The 12,254-nt window shown below is 50.0% G+C and overlaps 1 protein-coding gene across 4 annotated transcripts in view; it reads right to left on the bottom strand.

Moving 5' to 3' along the window:
- Window positions 1-194: 194 nt before the first annotated feature.
- The window catches only part of KLC1 (kinesin light chain 1), a 63,082-nt gene continuing 51,022 nt past the window's right edge, over window positions 195-12,254 (bottom strand). The window contains exons 12-15 of one of the 4 annotated variants that reach the window (XM_023731817.1): window positions 10,700-10,808; window positions 7,638-7,799; window positions 2,271-2,316; window positions 195-279 (exon numbers count right to left, since the gene is read on the bottom strand). In XM_023731817.1, coding sequence (XP_023587585.1) covers window positions 2,284-2,316; window positions 7,638-7,799; window positions 10,700-10,808 — 304 coding nt within the window. In that variant the 3' untranslated portion in view covers window positions 195-279; window positions 2,271-2,283. Of the gene's footprint in view, window positions 280-1,346; window positions 1,644-2,270; window positions 2,317-5,844; window positions 7,800-10,699; window positions 10,809-12,254 lie in introns of those variants that run through there. The other 3 variants (XM_004376747.2, XM_023731818.1, XM_023731816.1) reach the window with 3 other exon arrangements.

Genomic DNA, 12,254 nt, shown 5'->3' with positions numbered 1-12,254 from the left:
CAGACACGTCTGGGGGATGGGGGGGCCTGCAGACACGTCTGGGGAGACGGGGGGCCTGCAGACACGTCTGGGGAGACGGGGGGGCCTGCAGACATGTCTGGGGAGAGGGGGTGGAGACGAGGATCGCAGGGCTAGAAGAGATAGTTACCCAGGGTTCTTGGGCTCACTCTCCCGTGAGCTTCCTCCCTTCAGCTTCCTAACCAGCTTCTCGCTGCTGCGTCTAATGGAGGCCCGGAGCTTGCTAAAGGAACCACTGCGTTTTAAAGATCCAGTGCCGTCCTGAAAGAGACGTGAACAGGTGTGACGTGCCATGGCCCATCCTCGCGGCCCCAGAGGCAGCAAGCACTGTGCAGGCCACCCCGCATCGGTAAGCCGATGGTGACACGGTTCCTGCAGGCATCACCAGCTGCCCGTGAGCGTGGATACGCGGTAAACGGAAATCAGCCCATTACAATTTCATTAAGGATAACCAATGATCATGCAAACTTCTGAACGTGAAGAAGCTTTTTCAAACAAAAGTGTAACATCTCCAGAGAACAAGTGAATATATTGCTGTTTTGAGACAAGAGGCAATATACAAAAAAGTCTCAAGAAAATGAAGGCAGCTTCTAGGAATTATCAAAATCAAATTCCAAGTTTAGCAAACATGTGGGCACCTGGTCCAGGAGACAGCACAGGACCCGAAACGCTCAGCCGTGACAGAGCCAACTTTCTCTGAACAGTGTCACTGAAATGCAATTCTTATATGTACTGTTTTCTCAGAATGCTTTTATTAAATGTCGACTCTAAATTTGGTTAGAAAAGTAAATAATGCTCAGTCTAAACAAGTAACCCAAACCCCTCGAACCCCTTCTAAGAAGCTGAAAGAGTGGCCCAGCTTTCATGTAACTGACTCAGACATAAAACATGAAGTATCTGGATGTGAAAGAGCAAAAACACAGGGAAGGAAATACGCACACAGCAACCTTTATTCCCAGGATGGGTCACTCGGTAAGCTCACCCATAACCACCCGCTGCTTCTAGAAGCTACGAAAAGGTGCGTGGAAGGAGCGAGGGGTCCTGTGAGGCACACAGACACCAAGACACCAGTCAGTTGGAGTGAGTTTATTAGAAGTTAGAAAGACACAAATCACATATCACTGAACACTCAGAGATTAGTAGAGAAAAGCAGAATTGCTAAACTTGCACACAAAGACTAGACCATACAGGCTACGTCAGAGGGTCCTAGGTGGGGCCGTGGTCTCTGCGCACGGGGGGGCCGTGCGGCACACGCCGGCTCCCACAGCCGGCACGCCACAGGCCACCACCGTGCCAGTGTGAACACCTCGCAGAGACTTAACGACCACGGACCCAAGTGCACAGCTAATCGCTCTTCATGTGAACGCTGTGGGCCACGTAAGTGGTGTTTATTAATACAGCAGTGTACATTACCGAGTACATTTCTGGCAAAGCTACAAGTATACAGAAGTAAGGACCCTCGAGAGAGAGAGCAGCGCCGAGAGGGGCGGCCGGTCGCAGAGTGGAGCTCTGACAGAATCCTAGGTTGCTAAGCACAGCAGTCAGCACGGGGAGGAGAGGAGGGAAGTTGCAGGCGGTGACGCCCGTCATGCAGGAGACAGCGTAAGACCCCAAGGCAGCTAGGCCTGTCAGACAGAAACGAGAGAGAGTCCAATGAGACTGTCCCGAGAGAAGAAGGGGTGCCCGCTTCCCCCTGCGCACCGCCGGCTTCACAGTATTTCTAGGTCACGAAGGCTCAGCAGCATCTTTCACTGCTTGAGTATTTGGGGTTACCTTCTCCTGCTTCTATCAGCTGAGTGTAAAACAGGTACTGGACCTTCTGCTGCATCTCATGTAATCTAGTCTGTTCCTAACAGCCAACAAAATACAATTCAGCACTCCTTGATACTTCGAGAGGCTTTTTTTCGCGTGACTGTGCACAGGAGCGCCTGCAACGGAACCCTCCACAGGGAGCAGACCAAACCCAGGCTGCCCACAGGCAGAGCACGCCCAAGGGAGTGTTAACTCCCATGGGAGCCCGCTTCTCCGGAATGAGAAAATGCAGCCCAACAGGCAGGGCTTCATTCTCTGAACAGCACTAATGCTTCAGACGTTTCAGAAACTTAAAGGAAGCACCAGCTTTAAAAGTCTCCAGCACATGTGACACATGCAGTCGACAGCGGGAATGACATTAAGGACAGGAGACGGGCTTCCAGAGGCGGCCGGACGGAGGAGCAGCAGGCGCTGGCCCTGTGCCCGCCAGTCTCACTCACCACGGGATGCGGGTCATTTAACCAGCCCGAGCTTCACGTTTCTCATCTTTAAATGGAAAAATAACACTCGTTACCAACTCCCCGAGGATGTTGGAGGACAAGAAAGCATAAGTAAGCTCTTGCTGCTCTTCAGAAATAGAATTCTACCACATTAATTCCACAGGTAGTACGACCCCTGCTGTTCATGGCGAGGCTTAGTGCTACCACCGCAGGGGACGTGTAACACCCAGTGGGAGAGCCTCGGCAGAAGCTTATGACCAGTTTCACTCAGGAGTCGTGAGATCTCATACACACACACACACTCAGCCCAGGAGTGACAGGCCGCCGGGATGGGCAGCGTGGCCCCGCAGACCTGGGTTCAGAGTCCCCACCCACCCAGCCCATTTCCATTCAGCGTGGGCTGAAGGGCTGGGAGATTTCTGTGTGTCCCCCACCTCAGAAAACAGTCTCCCTCTTCATGCTGATGTGAAAGACAGTCACATCCAAAAAGTGGGTTCTGAACAGAAATGAACAGTACAGTGTATTGGCTAAAAAATGTACAGCGGTTGCTATTATCTGTGGATTTGAGATGACTATTTTCTTTCTGGTATATTCTAGCTGTCATCCTAGTGCAATTTTTTAAGAATAAAAATCTATGTCTAACCAGTATATCCCATTGCCCAATAATCCTGGGTAATAGGTTAGTGTCTTAAAAACCTTCTCAAATGTTAATGGGGAGCGGGATGAGAAGCATGGGGGGCTCCCTGCGAAGGGGTCCAGCAGAGAACTGGGGAGTGGAGAAAGGGCCGCAGGGCAGGAATCTGGTTTCCAGAGCTCACGCTTCATCTCCAATTTACCATACGGAATTTTAAATTACGCCTCCAGCAGGAGAGCAGGAAATAAGATTCCCAGATGCCACCACCACCCAGAGAGCCTCCTGTATGGTCTCCGTGGGGATCCAGAGGCGGTGACTGACGCAGCCTATCACACATCTGACGCGAAGCCGTGTGCACAGAGGCTAAGGGATCCAACTTTACCCAGAGAATGACTAATCTGCACACAGCACCTGAGGTCTGAGGAGTCGGTCCATAAGCAACATCTTTACAGTGCCTGATGAAGACCTGTGCTCATTATTCAAAAATGATGCTAAGGAAGCTACAGTTTCAGGTGGCTTAGTCATAATCTTTACGACACATATTTAATAGAATCGCACTCCCCTAAACAAATTACCTAGCATGTCAAGAATCAGATCCAAAACACACCGGATTAATCACTACTCTCCGGCAGCCTTGCCCTCGGAGCACTGTGACAGCGCAGTGCTCAGCTCTGGCTGGTACAGACCGCCGGCATCCACGGGGACCAGTTACTGTAACCTAGTGAGCCTTAGCTCTGACCACGCTACCCTTACGTTAAATGTTATTTCTGAACCCTGGGAGACATGAGGCCTGCCACCTTGTATATGGGGATCGTCACTTCATCCACGGCCCCCGTGCCTCTCCCTGCCGTCCTCCCTGCTGGAGTTGAGGTGTCTAACAGAGCAAACAGTGCTTCTCCCTAATGTGGCGGCTTTCAAACTTGTTCAAAGCACTGAAGCCCTCTTTTAAAAGGCAGAAACCACATGCAGAATCTCAAAATAAAATCAAAATGGCATGTTCTCATAGGAATGGATGGCAAGGTCTTAAAAGCTTGCAAGCAGCCATCCAAGGCACAGTAATTGCTCTCTATTCACCTGGAGCAAGAGAGAGAGAAGGAGAGTCAGGAACAGAAGGAGGTTATGGAATGTGTGGCTGACCGCCACCACGAGACCAGAAGAAGTAGATGGCTCCCGGCCACCATTACTCAACATTTTGATCAAAGATTCCACAGAGGAATCCTGGTCAACAGGGGGAGAATATGGACCAGAATTTCAAACTCTCACGGACTCCAGACTTCCTGGAGCCATGGAGGCTGGATGAACCCCGAAACTATTGCCCTGAGATGATCTTTAAACCTGAAACCAAACATATGCCCTGAAGTCTGCTTAAAGTCAAACAACAGCTTAGCTTAACTAGTAAAAAATGTCTGCCTTGAGCATTATGCTCTTTTAAGGTCTATCTATATGGGACCAAAATGACAACAGCAACTTGAAAGATTAGACAGGAACCGCAGGGGGCAGTGAATTTGTTAACTGGGGAGGAACAACTCAGAAAAGGAGGGTGAGAATGGTTGCACAACTGGAAAAATGTAATCAGTGTCACTGAGTTGTACTGTAAAACTGCTGAACTGGTATGTGTTTGTCTGTGTATATTCACAACAAAATAAATTATTAGTAAAAAAAGCAACGTATGACGAGCCATTACTAGAATAAAGTCGAGCGCCGACATCATGGCGCTGCCTCTGCGAAGCCCACGTGGGAGGCCGAGGCTCTGGTGCAGATGTTGTCCTCCGCAACCCCCAGCTGGTTCCTGCATTTGATCTCGACCGTACGGGACCGAGAACACCGGGGTGCACACAAGTAAGGGGCGGCAAAGGATGACGGTTTTAAACTGCTGGCCTTACAATCTCGGGAAAACCTCAGGCACGGGGACCTGAGGTCTCTGGAGGACGCATGACTGCGCTGGGTGTACTGCACCAACACCCACATCACACAGGACAGTGAAAATGGGCTCGTCTAGTACAGGTACTCACACCTCAATAAAGGTGGTTCAGAAACGCACCTAAGTGTGCATACTGCCTTCACTGCCTTTTTAAAATAATGAAAGTGCATCTGAAATTAAAGTCAAACTGAATGCTGGCAGAGCTTAGCACTACCTTCTCAGAACCTCAGAGCATCTAGGAAAGGAGTCCGAGAGCCAGCACCTCCCTGCAGAGGGGAGGGTGGCCTGCGTCTGCGAGGATGCCTCGTGACCAGTAATGAGAGAGCCCCTCAGCCGCCTTCCCTGTTTACCCAGGCAGGTCCCCGTGTACCCGCTGTAGGCAAGACTCCATGTGAAGAAAGGGTCCCTTCTACTGCTCAAAAGGAAGTTAGAGACCACTGGGCTAGACGACCTAGGATTTATAATCTATAAGTCAGTCAATCAACTTGGAATAGATTTCATCGAAGATGTACAGCCACTCACTCAGTGTCTCAGAGTCAGGCACATTGGCTCTGAAAAGAAAAACATCATGTCAGTTCCTAAAGAAAATAATTCTGAAGGGGATATGATAACACCAAAATCACAGTGTATGAGTGTAACAGAGTCGTGAGTGTCCTAGAGCAATGAGTGTAGTAATGAGTATCTTAGAGTACGAGTGCCCTAGAACAATGAGTGTAATAGAGTGAGTATCCTAAAGTATCAGTGCCCTAAAGTAATGAGTGTCCTAGACTATAAGTGTCCTAGAGTAATGAGTGTCCTGGAGTAATGAGTATAACAGAGTAATGACTATTCTAGAGTATAATAGAGTAACGAGTGTAATAGAGTAATGAGTATCCTAAAGTATCAGTGCCCTAAAGTAATGAGCGCCCTAGAGTGTGAGTGTCCTAGAGTAATGAGTGTAACAGAGTAATGAGTATCCTATAGCATGAGTGTCCTCCAGTAATGAGTGTAATAGAGTAATGACTGTCCTAGAGTAATGACTATCCTAGAGTATGTGTAATAGAGTAATGAGTACAACAGAGTAATGACTATGCTAGAGCATGAGTGTTATAGAGTAATGAGTGCAACAGAGTAATAAGTGTCCTAGAGTAATGAGTGTAATAGAATAGTGAGTGTCCTAGAGTATGAGTGTAGTAGAGTAGTCAATGTCTCAGAGTAGTAAGTATCTTACAGTGTAAGTGCCCTAGAGTAATGAGTGTAACAGTGTGAGTGTAACAGAGTAATGAGTGTCCTAGAGTAGTACATCAACAGGAAATGGAAGAAGAGACAAGCCTGCACTCAGAGGACGGCTGCTTCCACCCACTGTGGTGTAACCCAGCCCAGAGGGCTGATGGAATCCTCCCACCGAACCCCACCGCAAAGTCAGATATCCATGCACCGAGCAGCGGAGTCTGCCCAACAGCACAATAACAGCAGGTCTCCTTAACCCTGATTCCCAGTCTCTAGGGCAGTGACAGAACTCTGGGTTGTCAACAATTTTATTGTTGAGTGGTTTCATATAAATGCTGACCTAGAAATACTGTCTCAAGAAGGTTCCTGCAGAACGCCCTCAAGAGTCACAATCTGCAGGCTGCCTCGAGCGGCTGGAGAAGGACTTGCCCCTAGAACCAAGCATGCGGCAGACAGCAGCCCAGGGACGAGTACAGTACACAGTTCTAAGATGGGCCAACAGGAAGAGCTAAACCATCGCTTTACTGTGACTACTGCCCAACAGGGCTAATGGTCAGAACAGATGCTGATTGGTTGTCTTGGCACAGAGAAAACCAGAGCCAAGGACGCTGCCAGATAAGACAGTCAAAAGAAGCTTCTCCCAGAAGTTTTGGCCATTAACATTTTTTTACAAAATGTTTATTTAGAATGCTAATTCTCACCAATCTGCTACAGCTATAAAAAATCCTAAGGAATAAATAGGTTCAAACAGTAAGGTAGTTAGATTATAAGAAAGCCCCCAACTACTATCTAGCAAGACATCCGCACAGTTACAATCAATCAATCTCAAGTCCTGCCACTTGGAAAACATAGGCAGTGCACCTGGCTGCACCCAAACTAAGCCTGCGTCCTACCCTCTCTGATAAAGCAAACTCCAAAGGCACCAGACTTATGTGCACTAAAAATTATCCGTGTGTTACAAAAACACACTAGAAAGAGACGTGCAGAGGCCAAATGCTCTCCAGAGGCCAAACGGCGAGAGCAGAAGGAGGGCCTGCCAGCCCTCAGAAGGTCTGACATGCTGCAAACACAGCCATGTGTCCAGGCTGGTAAGCCGCAGCAGGTGACTGGGAAGAGCGATGGTCACTGGACCCCACTCTCAGGGACGTATGATCTCCAGGACAGGTGGGACCTAAAGAAAAGCTGCCACCTAACATTTCTGCTCTTAAGCTATTTTAAAAAACACTCTAGTTTAAACATCATTCCCCTTGAAGGCATTTTAACTAATTCTAACAAAACCTACAGCAGTCTGGTCAGCGAAATTAGGAGTACTGAAGTTAGCAATGAGATGGGTTAAGTTAAAAAAGCAAGTTAGTTATTTGGCACGCTAATCCGAGTATTAAAATAGAGCCAGATACGGATTATGCTTTCAATAACCAGGACACTCAATCAGCATGTTAAGTGGTCAAAGTGAAGCCAAACAGCTTCCATCGGTTCCTACAAGAGAGAAGTGACCTCTTCAACAGGACCAGGCTCGTGCTGGCTGGAGCCTCACAGGTGCAGTGTGCCCCTGGTGAGAGGCAGAGCCCTCACCCGCCCCGCGCCGACTGTGGACTGTACTTACCCCGTTCCACTCTACGCTCATACTCACTTCCTCGCCACCGTCGGGGCCACTCTCGTACTTGACCACGTCCGTGCTGAGGCTCTCCCGGCTGCGCCGCTTCTCTGAACTCTCAGGGTCATTGAGCACTTCAGCCACTCTCTGCTTGTGTGCAGTGTCAAGACCCTGTGGTGGATGACAGCGACCCATCAGCACTTACGCTGTATAAACCTCACAGGAAAAGCACCAGCTCTTCATCTTTGCAGGGAAAAATCCAGACCAGTGGCTCCTGACGGGGTGGGGGTGGGGAATGACTGGGAGGACAAGGAGGGACTCCTCGGAGAGGGTGGTGCTGCACGGACTGAGGGGTGTGGTTACACGGGTGCATGTAGTCAAAACAGAGGAACTACACCCAGATTGCGGATTTCATCGTATGCACGTTTTACCTGAATGTAAAACAATGAGCTCCAGTTAATGATCCCCATGCTGAGATATGTAATGGCTACAGAGTATATGCAATGCTTCAAAAAATAAAAACTAGAAGGACTGATGGGTAGATAGATGGTGGAGACATGTAACAAAGCAAGCATGACAAGATGTTCATGATGGGATCTAGGGGCAAGTATCTGTGTAGGAAATACTGCTGGGTGCACAGGTGTGCCGTAACAGCACCCAGCTGTAGCACCAGCTACCAACAGACACAAAGCGTGTGCCTTAGGGGAAGATGCCTGCCCTCTGAGAGACCCAAAACATGAACGTTTTTGTCTGTCTTAGTGGGGTGAAGGAGGAAGGACTGTTCACTGAAGCCACTGATCTAAACAGCGATCAGGAGATGGTCACACACACCCTGGGCAGAGGGCAATGGGTACTGCACTTGCCCAAAGGGGCCTTCTGCTTTTCCTATCCCCCTCCCCAACTCTGGAGCCCTGGTGGTGCAGTGGTTAAAGTGCTCAGCTGCCAACCAAAAGGTTGGCAATGTGAACACCCACTGGCCGCTCCTTGGAAACCCTATGGGGCAGTTCTACTCCGTACTATAGGGTCGCTAAGAGTCGGAATCGACTCAACGGCAGTGGATGGGTTCTCCCCCTCCTTTCTGTACATGCTGTCGGACATGTAATCACTGTAGCTTGCTAGTATATTAACCCCGAGAGAGACGGGCTTCGGGGTTCCTCACCCATAGCGCGAAACGGGGTGTGCTTGGATGGGGTCATAACCTCCCACCCCAGAGCAGGAGCCTAAGTTTGGGGAACCTAGGCTGATGATGATGGGTACTGTTCTCCTCTTCCCTGTCCTTGATTCTGGGAACAACAAGCGCCTGTTGATCACACCAAGTGCCTGTTGATCACACCATCAGAGCAGGGTCTGCTCTGTGCTCTGCTCCTGACAGTCCTTCCTGCTGCGGCCTTGTGAACTCAGCACGCTGTGGAGTCCCTGCAACACTCTCTTCGAAAAGTCTCCTAATAAAATGCAGGGGAAATGCCCAGTCTGTACACTAAGTCCCCTGGTGACTCACCGCTCCAAAATCATGGATTATTTTATAATATAACACTTCTTTTAAAACAAGCCACTGATTTACAAAAGGCATTTGAACGGCAAGCTCTCACACCTTGACAAGCTCGCCTGTATTCTTCAAGGATCTCCTCACTCACACCTGAGCTACACAGAACCATGAGATCCTCCAATCTCCTTACTCACAGAGTGACACAGAAGCCGTCAGGACGCATCAGGGGTTGTTCCCAAGTGCATCTCAAGGCCGTCTGAGGACCACGATGTAATATGTTCATGTTCTACAGGGACTGTTATCCAAACACTCAGAAAAATGACTGCACCCTCCCTGTCTCTTCTCCATCACAGGGATGAGCCACACACAGATATGTGTTCCTGACTGTCACAGAAGAGCAGAGCTGCCAGGCAGGGAGGGGCCATTCTCAGGGAACATTTGCAATTCCTTTCTTTAAACTTTTGCAACTCTTAACTCTTTCTATACTTTATTCATCTCATACAGGCCACCTGACTTTTCAAACAAACCTAGACTGCTAACACCACAGCAGATGGCCACGGCTCCGAGTGGCCGTGCCACACCTTCAGAGCCGGCATGAGCACGGCAGGTGAGCTGACACAGGTGCGGCGCAGGCTCGGGGGCGGTCACGCCTGCAGCCCCACGCACCCACATGGTGCCAGTGCTCCCCGGCACCATGCAGTGTCCAGAGCCGCAAGCCTCAGTCAGAAGACACCGCAAGTCTCCAGGACATAAGAGAGGGCCGAAGGGAAAACGCCTCCTCCTGTGGCCTCCTCCAGGGCGTAGAGCAGGGTGGGCATCAGCCACTGCACCTCTGATGCTTTTCTGCTCTAATCGCTCTTTGTGGAGATTTTTCTAAAGAAAGAAATCCTAAGGTAGTGCGGGTAGTTTAAACCCAACCAGAGTGGCCAAAAGCAAACACTAACTGGCTACGTATGTGCCATCCAGGCAAAACCCCACACCTCCTACAACCCTAAAACCTCACACCTCCCCAACCCTAAAAACCCACACCTCCTGAACCATAAAACCCCACATCTCCCTAATCCTAAAACCCCACACCTCCCCCAACCCTAAAAACCCACACCTCCCTCCAACCCTAAAAGCCTACCCCCCCCTCCAACCCTAAAAACCCACACCTCCCCAACCCTAAAAACCCACACCTCCCTCCAACCCTAAAAGCTCACCCCTCCCTCCAACCCTAAAAACCCACACCTCCCTCCAACCCTAAAAGCTCACCCCTCCCTCCAACTCTAAAAACCCACACCTCCCTCCAACCCTAAAAGCCCACACCTCCCTCCAACCCTAAAAGCCCACACCTCCCTCCAACCCTAGAAGCCCACACTTCCCCAACCCTAAAAACCCACACCTCCCCTCCAGCCCTAAAACAAGAGAACGTGTGTGTGTCTGTGTCTGTGTGTGTCTGTGTGTGTGTCTGTGTCTGTGTGTGTCTGTGTATGTGCGTGCGTGCGTGCGTGCGTGCGTGTGTGTGATATACATATACCTACATACAAATCTTCCTTGCTGCAAAAACGGGTAATGAAGTTACGACCACAAGGCACGGACTTGCCTGTTTGCGTGACCTCATGGCGGCTCCCTCCAAGGTCTCCGCAGCCTCAAACTTGCCCTGGCGTCTGTAGAGTGCACCAAGGTTTTTCAGTGTTGTTGTGACAGTTGGACTGTAAGAAAGCACATCAGGGACAGAGGGATCAATGAAATCTCCGCTGTCGAGCCCCCACCACCAACAGCAGACTAAGCAATGGCAGACTTGTGTTTCGGTTAAAGCCTATTCCATTTCTAGGGCAATTTTTAAACTGTAAAATCTAAAAGGTTCTTCCACCTCAAGCACCTGGCCTACCAGTGTGTTTGACACAGCTCACGTCCATCCTGATGCTCGTTGAGGAAAACTCTGAGGATGGTGCTCACGCCGTGACACGTGTCCCCACAGGATGAGCCTGGCCCTGGCCTGCACGCAGTCTCTGGCGCCCCGCAGCCCGCAGCCCGCTCTCTCACAGCAACATCATGCCAGACCTGTCTGGTGAACCCTCTGCTGCCCACCAGAGGCACCAAGTCCTGTGCGGGGCAGTACTGAGACTCTAAAAGTCACGGGGAGAAGCAGAGCAAACCAGAACCTTCCTCTCAGTGGGGACTGAGGCCGGAGAATGAGCGTGTCTCGTCCGAAAGACTGTGGACAGAGAAGGCTGCGCTCTGAGGCTCAACAGAGCAGCCCACAAGAAGCACAGGTGCATAAACACATGGTCAGGCAGGTACGGCCACACTGCCGCCTCCTCTCTGCCCCTCAGAAAGGTGCCATTTCTCAGACAACACCTGCAGTGAAAGCAGCTGTTTGATCCTCTTTTTCATTCTTGTTTTCTCTTTTTACTTCGTTCACTCTTTGGACTTTGGGAAACTGTGAACTTACTACTTCAATTAAATGAAAACACAAACATGAAATTGCATATCACCACATCTAAAATGCACTTGCTCAAGATCACAGGCTGTAGTTTTCAGGAAAACCCCGTTTTTAAATCCAGAAATGAGATCTGTTCCACAGATCCTGGGGCAAAATGTGGAATAATGAGGCCAAAGCACAGCTAAGCCTTTCAGTACAAATGACAGCTTGTCCTAGAAATAAACCTGGACTTACTCAATACAGATCTGTCCCCTTTGAGAAAGATTTTCCCTCCTACTAATGATAGATACTTCAGTACAGACATAAAGAAGCAAAACGCCAAGGCTTTGAGACAATCAGAGAAGAGTGGAAGAAATAAAACACAGATGTAATGCATTACAGTGTGATGAGGAACCCAGAGGAGGAGGACTTATTCTGAGATGTTTCCTGGAACGTGACTGGGGCTGAGTCTTACAGCACAAGCAGAAGTCAGGACAAGAAAAGCAGGGACACACAGACACGGGAGCTGGGGCGGCGCAGCACATGCACCGGGAGCACAGACACAGACACGGGAGCTGGGGCGGCGCAGCACATGCACCGGGAGCACGGACACAGACGCGAGCTGGGGCGGGGCAGCACGTGCACCGGGAGCACAGACACGGGAGCTGGGGCGGGGCAGCGCGTGCACCGGGAGCACAGACACGGGAGCTGGGGCGGGGCAGCGCGTGCACCG

The sequence above is a fragment of the Trichechus manatus genome, unplaced genomic scaffold (assembly GCF_000243295.1).
Source record: "Trichechus manatus latirostris isolate Lorelei unplaced genomic scaffold, TriManLat1.0 scaffold00045, whole genome shotgun sequence".
NCBI classification, from domain to species: domain Eukaryota; kingdom Metazoa; phylum Chordata; class Mammalia; order Sirenia; family Trichechidae; genus Trichechus; species Trichechus manatus.
Note: the sequence above shows the minus strand (reverse complement) of the source record. Positions and strands in the feature narration are given on the sequence as shown.